Consider the following 12,558-nt stretch of genomic DNA (forward strand, 5'->3'; position numbering starts at 1 on the left):
AGAAGAGAAGAGAAGAGAAGAGAAGAGAAGAGAAGAGAAGAGAAGAGAAGAGAAGAGAAGGCTGGGGGTAGACCTTATTGCAGCCTTCTAGTACATAAAGGGTGCTCCAGGAGAGCTGCAGAAGGTCAATTGACAAGGGCAAGTAGTGATAGGACAATGGCTTTAAACTGATAAAGGGTATGTCTAGATTAGATATTAAGTCCTTTAGTAGGAATTTCCTAGGAAGGTGAGGGTGGTAAGACACTGGAACAGGTTGCTCAGGAAAGCTGTGGCTGCTCCATCCCTGGAAGTGTTCAGCACCAGGTTGGATGGGGCCCTGGATCATCTGGTCTAGTGAAAGATGTCCCTACCCTTGGGACAGGAGGGTTGGAACAAGACAGGGGGTTGAAACAAGAGTATCTTTAAAGTCTCCTCCAACCCAAGCCATTATATAATTCTGTGATAATTACTACTGCACTGACCTAGTTGGTCTTATTATAGATTGAGGTTTATTATTCTGAATAGTAAGTTAACTCAGTAAATACAAGTTAGGGGGAAGAAGACATCAGCCTCAATCGACAAAAGGATTATGCTACTCCAAATGAAAAGGTTATCTATTCTACGTCCATAACTTTATAATGGCATATTTAGCAGAGTGATGATTTGGGGATGAGGCTATGATTTGCATATGAATGCTATTATCTAATGAATGTTGTGTTTTTGTATGTTTGGAAATGAAGTTTGCATCTGTATGGTTTGAACTCAGATGCTCCATTTTTTGTGTTGTCTTTCTGAAACTATTCAAGGGTGGCTTTGGTGATCTGAAAACTGTCCCAAAGGTTTTGTTTGACAAACTTAAAACCTAAACAAAATACCTTGTTTTCCTTCTTGGTTTTGTTATTTCCGAGCAAAATCTCATTTGCCCTCACAAAGAGACTTGGTCGTTGCATGGGCAGGAGGCCTTGAATGGGAGACGAGGTGCTGGAGGCAGTACAGAGTGCTCTGAGTGAGTGCTGCACCATAAGCTGCCCTTGACAATGCAGGGTCGTCTGCTGCTGCTTTATTTTTCACGTGAAACATGAAAACAAAGATCAAGGCTATCAGCACCTATAAAGATTTTAGAAACCTGAAAAGTTTTCTGTAGTGTCTCTCCTGAACTGTGGTGAGAGCATTTGCATTGCGCTAATCACAGTTCTGCAAATAAGTTAAATATTTGTTCCACACATTTGTGAAACTGTGGCACAATGTTGCCAGTGTGGCAGCATGGTTCTGATATTCCCTTGCAGGAGCAGCAACTCAGTCTATGACTAATCAAACAAGAGCTATGTGTGTGGCTTGGTTTGAGGTAATACACAGTGTGCAAACGTTAATCATTACTAAGCCGAGTTAACCATTATTTCTGTTAGGCATATATCTTCTAGTGCAGACAGAAATCTCACTTGAAAGTGTTCCTTTGTTATATTTTTCTTAGAGGGATGCAGACGTATGAATGATTCATGTTGCATGAGAAATTATGCTGTGACCTATAATAATAGCCATTGCTCTATTTTGTTATGAAACCAGATCCAAACTAAATTTAAAATCCAAGTCTGTCTGTAATATCTACTGCAAGCTTCCAGATTTTGGCTCAGAATTCCCACTCTCCGGTGTTTTTATCTTTTATTTTTCCAGGTCATCTGTTTTATGGAAAAAGAACATATAGCCATCTGGGAGATTAGCATATATATTTTATGAAGCAGGGTAGAGCTCTCTCTTTACTGACTCAGATGCTCAAGACCCAGATTTGCAGCCTGCCTCCTAGCTAGCACAGCACAGTTCATAAAGCTTCTGTTGCCAGTGGCTTACCCCTCTCCCCCTCATCAAGTCAAGAACAGACCTACACTTAAGTGATGTTGGAAAAGCAGTACTGTTTTAAAGTGGGGGGAAAAACCCAGTCCAGCTTTACAGCCATGTAGAGAGGCAATTTTTAATGAGAGAAAAATCTGTTCGTCAGTAAAGCTTACATTGTTTGAGCAGAAATTATCAGCAATTGATCTGTGGTATTTCCTCTTAAATGTATAAAAGCCAAATGAGAGTGCTGTGTTAATTTAATATGCAATATAAATTACCACAGGATGTAAGAGGAGTGAGCTGCAATAAGATGTGCCAAGGGGCATCTCCTTAATCTTTTATATTTTCTTACTGTGCTGGTAGAGACATGCTGTCATTGCAGCTATAGTTGGAATTGCAATATGTTTCTAGTACTGCAGTGTAGTTGGATGGTGCCCACAGTCCTTCCTTTTTTTCTGGACATTCCTGTAAGGGGATACAATATAAGAAAATAGAGGTAGCATAGAAAGTAATCTTACCCCTTGAGGAGTTGCAGCTGAGCCAATTATTAGAGATTGGGAACAGGCCTGACTTTACCAGGCCACAGCTGTAGTCAATCAGAAGAGTGTTATAAAAGAGTGGATTGGGTGGTTGAGGGGAGACTGGAATCAGTTGGTTATTGTGAACAGAGGGAAGAGGCAGTGCTTAGAGGAGCTCCTACGAGAAACACCAGGGAGGTATGAAACTCTGGCAATTTGGAAGCTTTTCAATATATGGCAATGCATTCCTCTTCATTTTGTTTTTTAATACCATTCTGGTTTTTATCCTTTGCAGAACACACATACTAGGAGCATAGACTTCCAACATTTTGATATCCAGTTAGATTTGTAACTATGTACTGCCAAGTTGTAGTAAGTTATAGAGCTGCTAAGTCTAGTGGTAGTCTGCACAAGCTCTAGAAAACACAGGACAAAAGCTAAGATCGTAATCCTAAATTTGCATTAATAATGATACTGAATAAGCAGAATACTTTCCATTGCTTCTTAAAACAAAGACTGGGAATGGATGGGCCTTCTTGTTTACCATCTAATAATTTGTTGGAACTTTTAAAATGTAGATGAAGAAATGAGTCTGAATTAAAAGCTTTGGTTCAAAGTTCTCAGTTTGAAAAAAGTTTGAACTAAATTCAGAGTATCATCTGCATTTTGCAGGTTATTCTTCTTTTGAAACATATTATAGCAAATCCATGTCCAAACTTTAAGAAGCAGAGTGTGTATTCAAACACAGACTTTAGGAACTGGATCTTTAGATCTAGAATCTAAATCCCATTATTTGGATCTGCTGAATAATAATGGGAACAGATACAGTCTTACTAGAAAATGCATATGAAGAAGCTTTCAATGTAGCATTTGGGCTATATGTTCGTCAGAAAGGCATGCACCACTTCAAAAATCTGTCTGTATCTTGCCAATGCTAAAATGTCATCTTTCAAAGGCTGTGTGCAGACAGTCTTTAGCATTCTTTTCATCTGCCTTTTGCCAGTTACTGGAATATGAATTTAACATTTCCTGACAGTTCTATTTACCTTGATGTTAAGAACAGCCTACCCAATCTGGCCAGATCTTTTAATTCAGAAACCAGTCTCTGACATGGCTGGTAAAAGATGCCAAGAGAAGCCTATGAGGGTGGGAAAATCCTATGATGGCTCTTCAGAGTATTTCCCTGGACACTCCAGGCACAAACAGCTTCCTGAGCAGTCACACTACTTCTGTAGAAACAAACATATCATCGTGGGAAATAAGAAAAGAAAAAAAAAAAAAAAGAAGGTGTCTTTTGAGAACCAAAGTGGTGTACTTTGATATGAAGGCATTCCACAAGATGGCAGGGTTCTGTCTTGGCAGGTCACTGCAGCAGGCAACCTGAGCCTCTACAGTAGCAAATTTTTTCCTGTCATAGTCTTCACCATTAGTAATATAGCTTTCTACTTTAAACCTATCAGTGCTTTATAGCAGTGATCAAAATAAGTGGCAAACAGCTGAAAGACAGGAGGCCTCTGTTTTATGTCTCACATTTTTTTATATTACAATATTTAAAGTACTGTATTAATGTAAAGCATTATAATTTCTCATCTGAAATTTTTATCTGCATAAAATTAGACAGAAAATTATTGCACGCAACTGCAATAACTTTAAGTGGGAGTATCAAGAGCAGTCGTTCACATTCCCTCTCAGTAATCTATTATTTGAATTCCAAACCCATGAATACAGCTATTTGTTACCCCTTGTCTTCATGATCAAGACAAGGTAACTGAAAGATGGGATGTTCCTGAAAAAGCTAGGGGGCTGTCCCTTTCACCTGCCCTGCTTCCTTGTGCTGGCCTTAATGTCTGTGTGTACAGTCCTAATGCAAGTCAGATCAACCTAAAAAGCTGATTGAAAACTAGCTGCTTTTACTCAGAGGCTTAGCTTTCAGCTAGATGAATGAGCTGATATGACTCCACAGCCACAGTCACTACTGCTGCAATCTGGAAAGCAGGTCAAGCATGTGAAAAGGGGCAGGAAAGTCCTTTCAGCAACAGAATAGTATTGGATAAGCTTACACTAATTGTGAATTGTGAAAACACACCCTTAAGTAACAAAGGAATAGTGGAGAGGATGCATCCTCAGTTCTGCTCTTGCTGACAAGAGGCAGTGGAGAGAGAGGAGAAAACCTAAGGCTGAATTCTGGGACAAATTCAATTGAAAACTTGTGCTGAAGCATGCCTAAATCTTGCATGCATCACAGTGAAATGTCAGTTCTGACCTCAACTAGACGTGTTTTGGTCTCTATTTGTACAATAAGGATACTAATAGACCAGCTCTTTCTAGACTGTGCCTGTTTAGCTTCTGTGATAAATAAAGGCTCTGAAGTTTGGGGAAAAAAGAGAGAAAATAGGATAATTGTAGTTCCCAGTAGGGTTCTCTGTGGTACTTGTTACTAAGGTTCAGTTGAGAGGAGGTGTATTCCCAGTGTCAATTTAAGTAAATTCAAATATTTTACAAACAATGATAAGAGTTTTGAATTAACTCAGAGCATGTTATGCTTTAGATTTCATTGTTCTATTAAAAGCCTGAACCCTGGGGCTCCCTATAAAGGTGCTACAGCATAATGCTAATGCAAGGATGGATAAATAGACAAAACCACAATGCACAAAGTTAAGGAATTAGTAGGAACTACTCTGTACATAAACCAAACTGAAGGCCTGACTTGGGGATGGAGAATTTTTTAAAAATCCATCTTGCAGATAAGAACTGTGTAATTGCATTTGCTAAATACTAAAGAATAACGAAGCCCTGCATTTTATGTATAAGTGTGAAGACATCAGATGTGGTCACGGTACTTGGGCTTCTCATTTGGCATTAGTGGGCTTTGTTATGATGAAGCATGAACACAGAATTTTCATTTCCAGTTTTACCACTGGAATTCAAATGAAATGGAGTGAAATGGGAAGAAAATTTCCCAGTAATATCACCAAGTTCAAGCAAATTCCACTGACAAGATCTGGTGTCTCCACGAGCTGTGAAAACCCTGGCAGCAGGGAGAAGGCATTTGGATGTTCAGGACCGAGCAGCAACATGCTGATTGCAAGAGTGAGAAGTAAATTCTGTTAATTTTTAACAAATCGGCAGGGATACACCCACGATGACCTCGTGCAGAAACCATCTAACGGCTTAAGTTCGGACGGGTTACGGAAGTCCATGGCCTAACAGGAAACCGAGCTCCTGGCGGGTTTCCGACGGGTCCCGGCGGGGCGGGGGACACCGAGCCCAGGTGTGCGCCGGCTCCGCCCGCCACCAGGTGGCGCCCGCCCGCTCCGCCCTGGGGCCGCTCCACCCCGCCCTTGGCCCGTGTCATGCCCCTTTCCCCAGCCAATGAGACGCGGCGGGGAAGGCGGAGCTCAGAGCGCGCGGCCCAATGGGAAGCGAGAGCTGACCATGCGGGGGCCAATCGGCGGCACACCGGTGAGTGCGCGACGCCGGGGGCCGGTAGGGGAGGGGCGTGGCCAAGGGGGCGCGGGCCCTCAATCAGGTGAGGGCGGAGCTGACGAGCGGCGGCGGCGGCCAATGGTGGCGCGGGGGCGGAGCCCGCCCTGCCCACCCCTCGCGCCGCCGAAGCTGCCAGAGAGTCAGGTGGCTCCGGGATGTGCGGCGGCGGCAGGAGGCGGAGGCGGGCACGGAGGAGGCGGCGGATGGGGGGGATGCGGCGGCTCCTCCACGGCACACGCTGCCTGGTCTCGCCCCTGCCCGCGCTGGGCTGAGGCGGCCCCGCGCCGGGAAGCCCCGGCAGCGGCGGCGGCACCTGGTGCCGGCGGGCGCCGGGCCGCATGAACAATAGGCGGCGGTCCCGGCCCCGCCGCCCCCCGCAGCGCCCGGCTGCCGTGGGCGCCTCCCCCTATGGAGCAGCCTCGCCATGGAGCCCCTCACCGAGCTCAGCCAGGAGGGCGCGGGCGGCGGGGAGCCGCCGGGCGACGGGCCGCTCTGGACCGCTGTCTTCGAATACGAGGCGTGCGGCGAGGACGAGCTGAGCCTGCGGCCGGGGGACGTGGTGCAGGTGCTGTCCCGGGACTCGCACGTGTCCGGCGACGAGGGCTGGTGGACGGGCAAGATCGACCAGCGCGTCGGCATCTTCCCCAGCAACTACGTGAGCAGCGGCGTGCAGGGGGCCGGCCCGGAGCTGCGCGCCCGATACCCGCCGCCCCCCGCCATACAGCGTAAGGGAGCCCGGGCCCGGGCGGGGGGCTCGGCGCGGCCCCTTTGCCGAGAGGGAGGGAGGGAGCCAGGAACAGGCCCGGTCCTGCCCCCCTATCGCGGGCTTGGGGTGGATATGGGAAGGGGGAAGAGACCGGCGGAACTGCCGAGGTTGTGGGTACAGCCGAGGCTCGGCCCTCCCGATGTCCCTGGGGAGGGGCCCGGCCCGGCCCTTCCGTGGGTCCTGTTGGAAGCCGGTGCCGCCGCTGAGGGGGAAGGGAAGGCCCATCCCGGTGGCGAGCGGCCGTGGGAGGCCGCGGGCCCAGCCGGCCACAGGGTGGGGGGGCCTGCGGTGGCCTTCGGTGGCGAGCGGAGGGGCCGCGGCGTCTCAGCCCCCCCGGCCTGGGGCCGCCCCAGCCTCCGGTGTGTTCCCTTGCCCACCCGCGGAGGTATTCCTGCTGCTCCAGTGCCCTCTTGCCTTCCCGGCCAGCGCGCCGCTCCCTGGAAGGCAGAGCTTGGCTCAGTGTGGTGGCGTTTCGGCGACGCCGGGAGCAGTGTCCCATTGTTAAGACCTGTCTTTCTAGGGGCTGATAAATTTTCATCAAGCGACAAAACCCTGGTGACTGGGCAGTGGTGGAGTCACCAGGGCTCTGGTCATTCTGCCTTTAAGAATATTCTTAAAGAAAGGTTGCTGGGGGGGAAGCAGTTGTTTCCTGAAGTGTTGATTCACTGCTAATACTTGTACAGTGTTATCCTACTTACTAACCAAAAGCTTATTATTTCTGATTGAAAAATTTCTAAGTTGACTTGTGTTACCAGGTTCCTCTGCCCTCTTACAAGTTCTGTCCTGAAATACCTGTGAGTGAGTTGTATCTGCGTTTGGGTATCTGGGACTGCCTGAGGGTCACTTGACTATGTTGTGATGCTGAAGGCACTGAGGGATCGGTTTGTTTCCCTGAATTTCGGTGCAGTTTTGAAGCCTTTGTTGGAGACAGAGAATAGGGCTGTTTCATCTCAGTGCTTTTTAGTCACTGTGGACAATTGTGGAAAGAGAAACAACGTGGAATGACTTTCTAGATCCTGTTTATCTATCACCATTGACAATTCAGGCAAGGGTGCTTTTTTTTGAGGGGCAGAGAAAGATCTTCAGACTAGTAGGCTTTTCTAGAAAGTAAAAGAGTGAAAAGATGCTTTGTCCTATCTAGGCCGTATCTCCAAGGAGTACAACTAATAGCTTTTTTTCTTACTTTAGATTCTTCTTGAAAGCATTTAGGTAAAACTCAGTAATTTGTAGCATTGCCCTTGGGCTTGTGAAAGGAACTAGGTGCTGTTCCTTTCTTCCATGCTGCAAGAGCACTGTGAAGTTATTTTTTTCCCCACACACAGAAAACGCTGTGAATGAATGCTTATTAGGTTTTGCTTTTGAAGTACTTAAGGGAGCCATTTCTATAGAATCTTTCGAACCCTCAGCTCCCATCCTCTGTGGGGTGTTCAAGTTCAGGCTTTGTAACTGTGGATTTTCCTGTCTTGCTGCCTCTTCTATGGCTTGATGGCTCACCAACAGTTGTGGAGTTGTACCTTCTCCCTTTGTCTTTGCCTTACTCTTCCCCTGCCCCCTACAGAACTGCACTACTTCTTTTCTGTCAAGTCACCAACCATACATTCATGACAAAGTAGGATTTATTACCCTCCAGAGGTTTTAATAATGCTTAAGGAGTATGGGGCTTCTTAAGTTGGTTGCCATTGAATTGGATTTTCAAGTTGAGTATTAGAAATCCTTTGCAAGGAATGCAATCCATTTTTAGAGCTGATGATGTTAGTTTGATAGCTGTTTGGAACAGGAATCACAGTCTACTGTTTAATACTTCATAGTCCAGTAAGTCCAGTTTTGCAGAAGTGATGCAAAGTGTCGTTCTGGACATGCACCTCAGCACAGAACCTATTTTTACTGGCTTTTCTAAAGTTTATCTATATATTTAATGAAAATTTGGGAGTACAAGTCCCGGAGATTCTGCTTCTACTGAGAGTTGTCCTAGTTTAGCTGGTAATTTTAGCCATCCTTGTAGTGCGCTGGAATTTTGCCTTGGTGAAGATACCATGAATGATAAAAAGCAGCCTGTGGTGGCTGTCAGGAGTGGGCCAACTAGAGGGACTCTCATCTGTGCTGGGGGTTCTTAAGCACTTAAGATTGAATTAAACAATTTAATCATATGATCATAATAAGGGCTGATTAAACAGCACCTGCTTTGCAGTTGTCAACATGGCCACTGGTTCGTGGTGTACAGGCTCTGTAATTCCTTACCAGCCTACAGAGGAATGAGAGCACTTCAGTTCTTGAATTCTGTACAGTCCTGTTCAACACAGCTGCCAAATGACACTGGAGTTTATAAATGTGACAAAACCCAAGGATTTTGCACCCTAATGTACCTGTATAACTCAAACTATGAAAATGAATAAACTAATTCAGCAGAAAATACCTTTAAAAAACCCTAAACAAAACATTTTTTAAAAATCAGGGTTTTTTATGAATAAGCTCCCCATGAGGGTAAGCTGGCCAGTTTGCCTTACAGAAGTATACATTTTCAAACTAAACTAAGATCGTACTTCCAGATAAAAGAACATTCAATGTCATGCATTGGGTTTCATGTGGAAGCTGAAGTCTCTCGGTTTTACATCCCACCCCTATTAATTTGCGCATCCAGCAGGGATGTGCTTTTTCTGATGGAAAATGGGTGGCGGCACACAAAGTGTTCTGCTTTCCAGCCCTTCGGTTTCCTTTGCCCATCTTGTTCTCCTGCCTGCCCCCTTACTGCCGCGCTTCTCCCCAGGATCGGGGCGGGTGGGGAGAAGGCCGGGGCGCTGCCCGCGGGGCTGTCCCGTCCCGTCCGGTGCCCGCTGCCGCCGGAGCTGTCCCTTCAGCACCTGCGGGCCGGCGGCCGCTCGCTCGGCGCCTCCTTGACGTCCATTGCACATCCGTGCAATGCCCGAGCAGAACACCCGCTGTGAACAGCACCTGAACGCTCAGTCCGGAGCTGGCACCCTGGTGGTGTGGGATGCGTGTTTGTTCATTTTCAGTTTTTTAACTGACCTTGTTCCTAGAAGCAGGTTAAGTGAGGATTCTATCCGTGCTATTGAAATTCTATTGACTGAAGAGATAGGACTCAACATCTGATTTCTTTAGGTCTTTTACTAGTGAGAAATACAAGAGTGACTCTTTGTGTATTCTCAGTGGCAGGATAGTCTCACATTTAGAGTTAATGTCGTTACAGTCTTGTTCTAAAATTTCCGCTCAGAATTTACTCCTTTCATGTTTTCTAGTAATCTCTGTTTCAAGCATTTGAACACCAAGGTTGCTACTGTAGGACTGAAATCTTCTTTGTTGCACAAATCCTTGAAGCTCAGTGTGTTACCCAAAATATGTATTCACAGTAGCATAAAAATAAATTCTCTTCATGTTCTGGAGGTGAAGAGACCTTTCCTCCTTCTGGTAGACTTTCTTGGTCAGTTTTCTATCTTGTTTCCCGTTAGTCTTTTGTTCTTGGAACACTAGGAAAGGCAGCACAGGCATCCTTATTAAACTAACTCGTAGGTTTGACTAACTTCAAAAAGTAAGCCAACTTCTAAAAATCATGTTCAGGAAAGGAAGAGCTCAGACAAAATACAAGCCTGCAGCTGTGAACAGAAGCGTTTGTATTAACTCCATACAGTTTTGTGACATAGTCTTGTACTGTAGACTTATACATTGGAAAGGCATTTGATTGGAATAAGGAGACTACTTTATTTAAGAGGGATCTAACCTGCTCCCTTACATGCTTAGTTTCCGCTCTGCTAGACAAAGCAGGAGAACCATGCCAGATTTGGCATTTCAAATGCAGGAAAATATTAAAAGACTTGGTGACTTTTTGTTCAAATCTTGCATTATAGTACTCTTCCTTTAAAACTTTTGAAAATGTCATTGACTGTAATTGGTAACCATGCAAATGTCATATAGAGTAGTATCAGTGGTAGCCTTCCACTACTGAAAATGAAGCTGAACATGTTTTTGTTGGTCAGTATGTGGAATTTTATTCTACATTAGTCAGTGTTAGATGGGTTCTTTTGGCCACCCATATAGACTGTGTTTAGTGTACAGTTGTACAGGATACAATTTCTTATTGCTTTTACTCCAGGTGCAATTAGTGTGCTGAATTGAGCCAGCTGCATCCTTTTGTGTCAGCCTGTTAAGTATAGCTGTCAGTGTATGAGAATAGGGAGTTTTTGTAACAAAAATGCAGTATGCATTAATCAAGACATGTTTTTCTTATTGCTTGCTCTGTGCACTCAGTATATGGTTTGATCCATCTGTTTGTCACACTGTTGTTGGTTATGTCAGAACTGGTTAACAGATCTCTTGTGTGGACCAAATCTGCAAACCCTGGAGAGGTGTGGAAGAGTAAGTGTGATTTGGGAAGGACTAAAAGATTGTTGTGGCAGTTCAACAAAAGCCATTCAAATAAGGGAGAAATGGAGAAGCACATACATTTTGTGTTTTAGCTATTTTACATATAAGCACTGTATTGTGAACACAGTGGTGATAAGCTGGTGAGTGTGTTTTTCATTTTCAGAATCTTATAGTGTCATTGAGAGTCTATCCTTAAGGGGGGTAGGGGCAGGAGCATCAGTAGTGAAAGGGTTTAACTGTGGTAAGAGAAGGCTATTCTATTGTTTTACCATTTACAGTGAGTACTTCATGCCAGTTTTATAACACTGCAAGGTGTGTTTGACCATACTATTCAGCACTAAAGGGTTGTCAGAAAGGCCCACTGCTTTCCTTTGTATTGTTCTGGTGAAAATTGGCCCTTCCTCCAAGGGCAGGGGTGAGTCGGCCAGCGTGGACCTTCAGCTGAGTACAGAGTGCGTAGTTACTAAATGCTTACATCTTTTTTTGTCTCTTTCCTAGTCCTAGAGATCGACTTCTCAGAGCTTGTTCTGGAGGAAATCATTGGCATAGGGGGCTTTGGAAAAGTCTATCGAGCTGTATGGATAGGAGATGAGGTTGCTGTCAAGGCAGCTCGCTATGACCCTGATGAGGACATCAGCCAGACCATTGAGAATGTCCGCCAGGAGGCCAAGCTCTTTGCAATGTTGAAGCATCCCAACATCATTGCCCTCAGGGGCGTGTGCTTGAAGGAACCTAACCTTTGCCTGATCATGGAGTTTGCCCGCGGAGGATCGCTCAATAGGGTGCTGTCTGGTAAAAGGATACCTCCTGACATACTGGTGAACTGGGCAGTGCAGATTGCCAGGGGAATGAACTACCTGCACGAGGAAGCAATTGTTCCCATCATTCACCGTGACCTCAAGTCCAGCAACAGTAAGTGCTACACAGTGAACAGTCAGGGTGCTGGGACATGGTTTTGGGGAAAAAAATCATACAAGGAAAAGAGGGGAGTAGTGTTAATTTAGTGAACCACTGTATCCTCTAATTCAATCCCAGAAGGGTTTATTTTTATGCAGTATGGTGCTAGAGATCACAGGAAACATGTAAATGCTTTCAATCTGTAGAAGCAACTTAAATGATGGGATGGAAAAGCAACTGTGAATGAACCATGCTTTGCTAGTGTATTTATATAGTGTCCAGGTTTTATTGTCATTTCAACAGATTTCTGCATAGAATAAACTTGAACTTAAAATGTGTATTATTCTTCCTCTTTTTGGAAGAATAAGTACTTCTTTGTAAGGGTAAATGCTCCTAGGCTTTCATTATACTTGCTAGATTTTGCTGTATAGATGAGATGCAAGCCTGTTGTCCTTATGGGAGATTTAACTGATCCCAGCAGAATTGGATCTTCTCTTTATCCATTGTAGAGCTGGTGTTGACAAAAACATTAACTCATGTGAATAAAATGTCACTCAGGACTTCAGCTGATATTTGTGATGCTTTACATGATACAGCTCACCCATTAGAGAGCAAGGGAACCTTTGGTAGTTAGGATTGTGGAAATCATGGTGATTTCAGCTGCTCTGTAATACAGCTTTACTGTGTGTTGCTTGGGTGCTGTTC

The 12,558-nt window shown here is 45.1% G+C and overlaps 1 protein-coding gene across 4 annotated transcripts in view; it reads left to right on the forward strand.

Moving 5' to 3' along the window:
- Positions 1–6,200: 6,200 nt before the first annotated feature.
- The window catches only part of MAP3K9 (mitogen-activated protein kinase kinase kinase 9), a 59,343-nt gene continuing 52,985 nt past the window's right edge, over positions 6,201–12,558 (forward strand). For all 4 annotated transcript variants that reach the window (XR_008482997.1, XR_008482996.1, XR_008482998.1 and 1 more), the window contains exons 1-2: positions 6,201–6,538; positions 11,455–11,868. Coding sequence is in view for 1 of the 4 variants with exons in the window: in XM_054275860.1 (XP_054131835.1) it covers positions 6,238–6,538; positions 11,455–11,868 (715 nt within the window). In the remaining 3 variants the exon portion in view is untranslated. The remainder of the gene's footprint in view (positions 6,539–11,454; positions 11,869–12,558) is intronic.

The sequence above is a fragment of the Melozone crissalis genome, unplaced genomic scaffold, assembly GCF_028551555.1.
Source record: "Melozone crissalis strain CALT ecotype California unplaced genomic scaffold, PUWL_Pcris_2 ptg000018l_1, whole genome shotgun sequence".
Classification (NCBI taxonomy): domain Eukaryota; kingdom Metazoa; phylum Chordata; class Aves; order Passeriformes; family Passerellidae; genus Melozone; species Melozone crissalis.